Genomic DNA, 7,660 nt, shown 5'->3' with positions numbered 1-7,660 from the left:
CTTTCCTTTCGTGCTGTCCTACACCAAGAAAACCAAGCGTCGTGTGAAAAGGCCTTTAGAGCGGGGGCCACTATTGGAGCAAATATGATACTTGCAAGAGAATTAAAAGTGCCCCTGCTGGTCCCAACCAGGTAGTGCAATGCGAATCAACAGTCTGCAAAATTGACATTGCAGCATTCATTGTATAAATTAATCAATGCCAACCTCGAGTAACAATCAGACACTCAAAGGTTGTCTATGCTACCTGTGAACAGAAAAGGAGAAATACTGTAGGAAGATTGACCAACTGCAATGGAACAAGCAGCCCGAAACGACAACGAGAAAGTGTGGTACGCCCTCATGGGGAAGGTGGACTGATCCCGGTTAGTCTGATTGAACCCGGAGAAGACTGTGATGCGGACAACACGGACAGCAACGTAGACCAGTTCTCCCTGGGACTGGTTGGCAGAGCAGTCGCCAATCCCAATTTGGAGTCGGAGGATGTCATCGGAGCTCCCAGTTGCAGTCGCTTGCCCACACAGGACGATCCTGCCCAAGCCTTGCCGGGAGAGCCAAGTGAGTACACACAGGAAGAATGATGCTTCTTTCCAGGGCAGGCAATCTACAGCCAGCAGAAGCATTTGGTGTACTTGGCTTCCATTACCAACGGTTTTCTCAACCAATCTCCACATTCCTAGCTTACCCGCATGTAATACAAGTATCGCAAACCCGGAGCAGTGACGGAGGGAATTTTACCGTATACAACTACCGTATTTACTTTTATAATTTACCTCAGGCTTCATACCATCAGTCACAGTTTTGAATTTGATGTGGGAAAAAATGGTTGTTTGCAGATTTTATTAAAGGTAGAAAGTCGGTTTCTTTTCCTTCCGTGTCACCACAGGGCCTCCGAACCTATCTTGCAACTTTTTTTCAATTAAAATGTCTTTTTTTGATGAGAAGCGTATCAACTTTTTGACCTTTATTTGCTTTCAGTTGTCCTGTCCAGTGAAGATGAAGAGAGCAACGATGTTATTCATCGAAGAGTCAGACGTGTTCGTACGCTGTTCTCGCGAGAAGATAGAGGAGCCAAGGACTGTGAGCAATATTTGTCACAGGAAATTGAGTCCAAAGAACCCGGTGGCCCTGACTTGCAGAAAGTTGAGGTGGGCACAAGATGTCACTCTGTATTCCATTGAAATATCTAAAGGCCACCTTGTGTATAAAGGTTTTCAAAAAACAGGAGACCACTGAGGCACTCAAAAGGCCTTTATTTCAATATGGCCAGTTAAAAAGGCATGTAAAGGGAAAAAATGTGCAGGCAATTTTTTAATCAACTGGCTATGTTAAAATCATGACCTTTTATCCAGAACTACTTTAAGTGCCTCAGTCTTCCTGTTTTTTGATGTCCTGCGATGTTCCCTCCACCGAAGAGCACCAAGGAGACATCTTTTGAGAAAGCTTATTATATTCTAGTCGCACTCCTGCATGCTCTGATTTGCTATGAATTAAGTTCGTTAAAATATTTCTGGTCCAGAATACTGCTGTGCCGACTAGAACTGCAAATTGCAACTCCCTCAGAAATGAAGAGTAAACAAGTTTAAATGACACCAAAAATCAATAGTTTGAGGACTACAACTCTGGTTAACATAAATTTAAAGTAATTTCTCATCGTATTGTTTTTGTGAAATCTGAAGGTAAAATCCTGGATTTTAATGAAATGGTAGCTTTTAACCTGAAAAGGGCAGAAATATGATTTCAAGGTCAGGGAGGCTAGATTTTTTTGGTGTATTTTTTAATATGTCCAGCAGGGGGAGCTTTTGCAACAATGCAAATCAAGGATCAAGATTGAATTTCGGCATTATATCTGCTCAAGAGTGTATTGAATGTGTAATCTAATGTCTGATGGCTCATACAAAGGCATAGTAGTTTGAAAAAAAAAAGACCATTGATTTTGGCTATGTGTTCAAAATAAGCCCTTTTGTCTACTCATAGGCCACGTGATCGAAATGTAAAATCTTTGTGTTATGCTGTGTATGTAACTCATCATGCATGTTTTCAGGTGTTGCATGTGGTTGTAGGCGAGTCGGGTTCATGTTCTCCCACACCCAGAATCGAACGCTCTTTCCTGGGTGTGGCCTTCACCTCCATGTTCTGTGGAGGTTACCAAGGGGAAGCAAATGGATACCTCATGGTAAATGACCCCCCCCCCCCATCCACCCACACACACACACACTATCACTTTTTCAAGCAAATGACCGGGATGTAATTTAATTTTTTTTTTTTTTACTTCGACAGGTAGTCAACCAAAAAATCATCATACCATTGAAAGGTAATGTTTTTGTTGTGTCCCTTCATACCACCTTCAAAAATAGCTTGCATATACGATATATGTCATGGTGTTAATTGCGTTTGAGTTATTATACTCATACTATACTGTAATTTGTTGACGAATTCTTGGGAGGGGTATGTTTAAAGGCTGTCATTCAACCATATGAGACAGTTGTTCGAAGACAATTCTGCTTTCCACCTGTCCTTAGACTCAAGCCACCATCTCGACGTGACATTGACCTTGCAGCGTGCGGAGCTGAGGAGGTACAGCGTTTGGGAGTCGGAGGACCTGGAATCCAGAGGCCTGTGCTGGCCTTCCAGCGCTGAGCCTTGTACCATCCTTTTGTTTTGCGTGACACAAAGTGCCGCCGTTACTTTGCAGCAGGATCTTCTCCGCTTTTGTACCCAAAACGGTGTATCGCCCAGCAGTGGTAATGCATCTGAAAGGTTTACACAATCCCTGCCTGTCTAGAACACCCCTCCATGCTTCTGATGCTTCTTTATTCCAATAGGAAGCCCAAGCCCCTTCCTCGTGCTGACTCTCAAAGACCCTCTGCTGGGCATGGAGGGGGCTCTTTTGCAGTCTCTCTTGGAATTAGACTGTCTCAACGGTCTGGCAAATGAAGAAAGCCATGCCGATACGCTTGATCTGAAGAACTTCACCAGTCCGGGTCTTTCATTGGATGAAAGCCTGGAGCTGATAAAATCAAGCGGCCGAGACCCCCTGTTGCTGCGGATGCTCGGTCTGGACACGGACGCCTCTACATCCGAATCGGACCTACGCAGTTCATGCTCCGATTCGGATGTGGATGTGCAGAAGGAGACAGTAGCAGAGGCCAAGAATTCACTGTTTCTGAACACGGACGAGCTGCAGACCTTCCTTGAGCATGAGCTTGAAACGACTCTCACTCAGGAGCAGGATACAGAGGTGGATCTTGGAAATCAACACAGCCCAGATGAAGAGCAGAAGAATCAAGAGGTACCACACCCCATCAATTTTTTTCTAGGGCGTGTTTTCGTACGTTTTTTCCTCTCAGGGGGAAAAAACCCTGTGGTAACCAGTTATTACCTGAAATTGATATGATTGATACACCACATCCAATTACAATCAGCAGTCGCTAGCTCAGTTCATAGATGCAAATATTCTCACATACATTAAACAAGCCTGCTTTGACACTGCTGCTAAGCAAAACAGCAGCACCTGTCGAGTCACAACCCCCCCAAAATCGTATTAGAAGTGTGGAGTCGTACTGGCCAATAATCTAGTGGTGGAAACGAGTCTCCCAAGGAATAGTCAAGAAATTTGCAGTGAATGATCACATACTCCTGCTGTGTAACAGGAGGACAAAATGGCAGGCACCCCTTTGTACACACTGTGTCGGCGTAGAACTACAGGAACATACACAGTGACCATGTGCCAACCTGACTCCACTTGGGTTAAATACAAACATCAGGGCCTGGCCCACCGGTAAGTCCGAGAAATACACTACTTTCATTCCATTCATGTTATGATGATAAAGTTCCCTGACTCCTGGAATTTTATGACATCACTTTTTTTGCCCACCTAATTTTTGCTTATCTGGTCTTTCTTCCACTTGTGTTTAGGTTGATCCAGTTTCCTCCGCCTCCGCTCAAAGGTGGAATCACGGTGACAATGGAAGACCTGCAGTGTCTCGACAGCGGCCAGTACCTCAATGACGTCATCATCGACTTTTACCTCAAGTGAGTGTGACGACGACATTAATCCAACACCTTCACTTGGAGCGCTTTGCTCACTTGGAGTTAAAGCGTGTACTGTACTCTCGACTCAGATACCTCCTCCAGAACTCGCTGCAGGACGTTGTCGAGCGCTCGCACATTTTCAGCAGCTTCTTCTATAAGCAGCTCACTCGCAGAGACAATGCCAGCGAAGGCAGTGCCACGGAATCGTGAGTCTTTTCATCTCAATAAGAAAAAAGATTTAGGACAACTAATGTTGATCCATTTTTGTTTTTTAACATTTAGCTGTCAGAGGCTGAAGCGGCACCAGAGAGTGAAGACGTGGACACGCCACGTAGACATCTTCAAAAAGGACTTCCTATTTGTTCCCGTCAACCAGGAGTAAGTTAACATGTGTGCACAAACATGGTAGAGAAAATTCATAAATGACAAAAATAAAATGCCGTTAAAGAAAAAAAATTGAAATATGTTATTTTAATGAAGTGATAATCTAGGATTTTTCTTTGCCACTGTTCAAGAATAGTTGTAATATTACAATAAAAGTCAAAATAGTTCTCATGTTCTTATTTTAAGGGCTCACTGGTATCTGGTGGTCATCTGCTTTCCTGGACTGGAGGAGTCCATGTTGGAGCCCTGGACAGAAAGTAGCCACAATGGGAAGGAAGAGGCACCCGAGCAAGAGGAAACCGAAGGCTCAGAAAACTCAAATGATGCCACGACGACGCCACTGAAGTTGAACTGCAGCAAGAGTGTGGACACGGCATCTGGTCTGTTACATGAATTGATATACAATCATCTGTTTTACCAGAAGGAATGCAAATCATCAAGTTTATTTCATGTCTTTTAGCAAAAGAGTCCACCAAATCCTCTCATAGTAAAATGGTGAGTCAGAATCAATCACTTATTTCTCTATCCCACGCTTCCTCATATAGTGTCACAAGCATGTATTAGAGCGGATGTCGCTCATTGAGGAAGTGATTCAGCTTGTCTATCCCTCCAATATTTATATATTATTTTTGCTTCCCTAATAGAACTGCACAGCGAAAACTTGCCATAGAAAGCTTGTTTCAAAGAGGTGAGTGGACAAAAAATGGCCGCCTTACTCCACTTGAACACTTCCTTTCCTGCTGCTATTGTAGTGAATCCTTTTTTTTTTTTTTTGTCTTTAGGCCTTGCATTCTCATCATGGACTCCCTCAAATTGTCTCTTCACGAGCGCATTTTTAAAGTGTTGCGAGAGTGAGTAAGCCGTCTTCGTAGGTTTGTGCTTTCGTGTGTGTTGTGTGTGTTTTAGGAAGGTGCTCACGCCGTGGCGGTTTCACCCTATCAGGTACCTGCAGTCGGAATGGGAAGCACGACGCGGCTCGACACGAGACTTTGGTCCCGACCAGATGACAAGCTCCCATTGTCAGGTTCCTCTGCAGGACAACAGCAGCGACTGTGGTCTCTACCTACTGCAGTACGTGGAAAGTTTCCTCAAGGTACTAAACGCCTTCATTTTTTTCATTCCGTATCAACGAGGGGTATAACAATCTGTTTTTGGAGCGATTTTGATATGTATCGATATATCACTGTTTTTGAACAATCAAATTCGATACGAGAAAGGCGATTTTGTTGCATTTCGATACAAAATTTCAATACAGTAACAATGACTATTCTTTCAATAAACCTATTCTGATTAAAGGTAACCCTTGGTAAAAACAAAATAATCTCTATTTTTTTTCATTGGCATTTATTTTCAAACCAACTCGGTTTTACTGATTTAAAAATGTAAAAACAAAATAACATTGACATCAGAATAAGACCAAAACCAAACCAAACAAAACAAAAAACTTCGAGGGATCACTGTAATCCTCGTCAGGACAATTATTGCTCAAGTAATGGATGAAATAATTAATTGGGTAATGGATTCAAAAAAAGATTAGTGTGTTTGTTCTTCCAGGACCCTGTGGTACATTTTGATCTGCCTCTACACCTGCAACGCTGGTTTCCACGGCGACAGGTGCGCAAGAAGCGGGACGAAATCCGCGATCTGGTATTGCACTTGTACCGACAGCAGATGAGCAAAAACTGAGGGTCCCGCGACAATGACACGGCCCACCCAGGAATCTGTATCGCTCATACTGAGCGAATCGTTTCAGCTTGAACTCAAGACTCTTCCGAATCGCGGACCCTTGCTCGGTCACCCAAAATGACGACGCAGCTGGCGGACAGCTACTTTTTAACTGAAATTAATTGCCTTTTGTCTGTTTTTTTTTTTTTCACTTGAGAGTTTTTTTTTTTTTTTTTAAATAGAATGTTATACAGTATTATTATTGTTGACACGTTATTTTTGATAAATATGATGAGCTTTATTTAATCTCTACACAAATTCACCGGTCAAAAAAGATGTGTCCCGAGTTGTTAACAATATGAAAAATGAATTTGTGTTAGATATAAAATTGTTCTAATTGGAATTCATTGATTCCGACCATGTCCTTCATTTCAATGCCGGAGGACAGACTGAAAAAGAAATTGTGTAATAGGGGTTATCGGCAGAAAAAGTTGGCATTGGGCAAACCAGGACAAAGGGCTTCCTTCCGGTTCAAGCCGCTGGGGCAGTATTTAATGTCTACTGTTCTATCGAAGTTGTCTCCAGCAGCTACCAAAGATGACCATATACAATGTTTAGGCTTTATTTGTGTTTACACATACTACTACATCTGTATGTACAAATGAATTATGTATATTTAACCTTTGAGACAAGCGATAAAAACAATAGTCGAGCTCAGGGGTGCCCATTACGTCGATTGCGATTGACCGGTAGCTCGCGGACCGGTCCCAAATCGATCGCGAGGGGTGTAGAGGGAAAAAAAACATTTGTGTGTCTCTGTGCATGTTAGTAATATATCTTTTGTGTTGATGCACACTGCACCCTAATCACCCTATCAGTCTGACTTTCACAAAAATTATTAAAGAAAAGAAAATAAAGCAGATCATCTTTAACCTACAGTGGCGCGTGACCTGCGTCACCGGATGTTGTTAGCGCTCAGCAGTCTACAATTGCCACTTGTGATCAGAGCTGTTGCGACATAGCTTTTATCATTATCATTATTCTCATTCAGAGTTTGTTTCATGTACAATTCACTGAGGGCACGGGCAAAGAATGGGAATCTGGAGGGCCGAGAGAAGCATTTTAAAACGGTACGTGTGAGCTACGATAGTTAAGTGTGTCGTGTGCCTCCGCGTCAGAATGTTACTCATCGTGGCATGCGTGTGTAAGTGCGTGCGTATGCGAGCGTGCGCGGTAGCGGGTCGATCGTGGGAGGTTGGTTGATCGAAAAGTAGATCTTTGGTCAAAAAAGTTTGGGCACCCCTGGTCTAGCTGGCTCAAACAATCGTGCCCCTTGTTGATGCACACAAAGTGTGCCACCCTGTTTTCCTGTTTGGTCACGTGATTTTCAGTGTTAACGCCTAAGGAAAAAAAGATGCCAAATTAGGAGATTTACTTCAGGAAAAAGTTTTTATTTATGATTTTTTTTTTTTAAGAGAAAGGCCGTGTTTTGTTGTTTTACAGAAAGATCTAGTTTTTGACAGAACACAGGATTATTAAAAAAAAAAAACAAAGCGTTGAATTTTAAGAATTAAAAAAA

The 7,660-nt window shown here is 42.7% G+C and overlaps 1 protein-coding gene across 4 annotated transcripts in view; it reads left to right on the top strand.

The window, feature by feature from the left end:
• LOC109530666 (uncharacterized) overlaps positions 1-6,492 on the top strand; it is a 13,894-nt gene extending 7,402 nt beyond the window's left edge. For all 4 annotated transcript variants that reach the window (XM_019894556.1, XM_019894557.1, XM_019894558.1 and 1 more), the window contains 16 exons: positions 255-555; positions 976-1,145; positions 2,042-2,173; positions 2,278-2,311; positions 2,520-2,741; positions 2,823-3,289; positions 3,651-3,778; positions 3,916-4,032; positions 4,122-4,238; positions 4,315-4,410; positions 4,603-4,796; positions 4,877-4,911; positions 5,061-5,104; positions 5,199-5,267; positions 5,359-5,509; positions 5,971-6,492. In XM_019894556.1, the coding sequence (XP_019750115.1) occupies positions 255-555; positions 976-1,145; positions 2,042-2,173; positions 2,278-2,311; positions 2,520-2,741; positions 2,823-3,289; positions 3,651-3,778; positions 3,916-4,032; positions 4,122-4,238; positions 4,315-4,410; positions 4,603-4,796; positions 4,877-4,911; positions 5,061-5,104; positions 5,199-5,267; positions 5,359-5,509; positions 5,971-6,102 (2,409 nt within the window). In that variant the 3' untranslated portion in view covers positions 6,103-6,492. The remainder of the gene's footprint in view (positions 1-254; positions 556-975; positions 1,146-2,041; positions 2,174-2,277; positions 2,312-2,519; positions 2,742-2,822; positions 3,290-3,650; positions 3,779-3,915; positions 4,033-4,121; positions 4,239-4,314; positions 4,411-4,602; positions 4,797-4,876; positions 4,912-5,060; positions 5,105-5,198; positions 5,268-5,358; positions 5,510-5,970) is intronic.
• The last annotated feature ends 1,168 nt before the right edge of the window (positions 6,493-7,660 follow it).

The sequence above is a fragment of the Hippocampus comes genome, unplaced genomic scaffold, assembly GCF_001891065.2.
Source record: "Hippocampus comes isolate QL1 unplaced genomic scaffold, H_comes_QL1_v1.1 scaffold96, whole genome shotgun sequence".
Taxonomy (NCBI): domain Eukaryota; kingdom Metazoa; phylum Chordata; class Actinopteri; order Syngnathiformes; family Syngnathidae; genus Hippocampus; species Hippocampus comes.
This window is presented reverse-complemented; position numbering and strand designations above follow the sequence as displayed.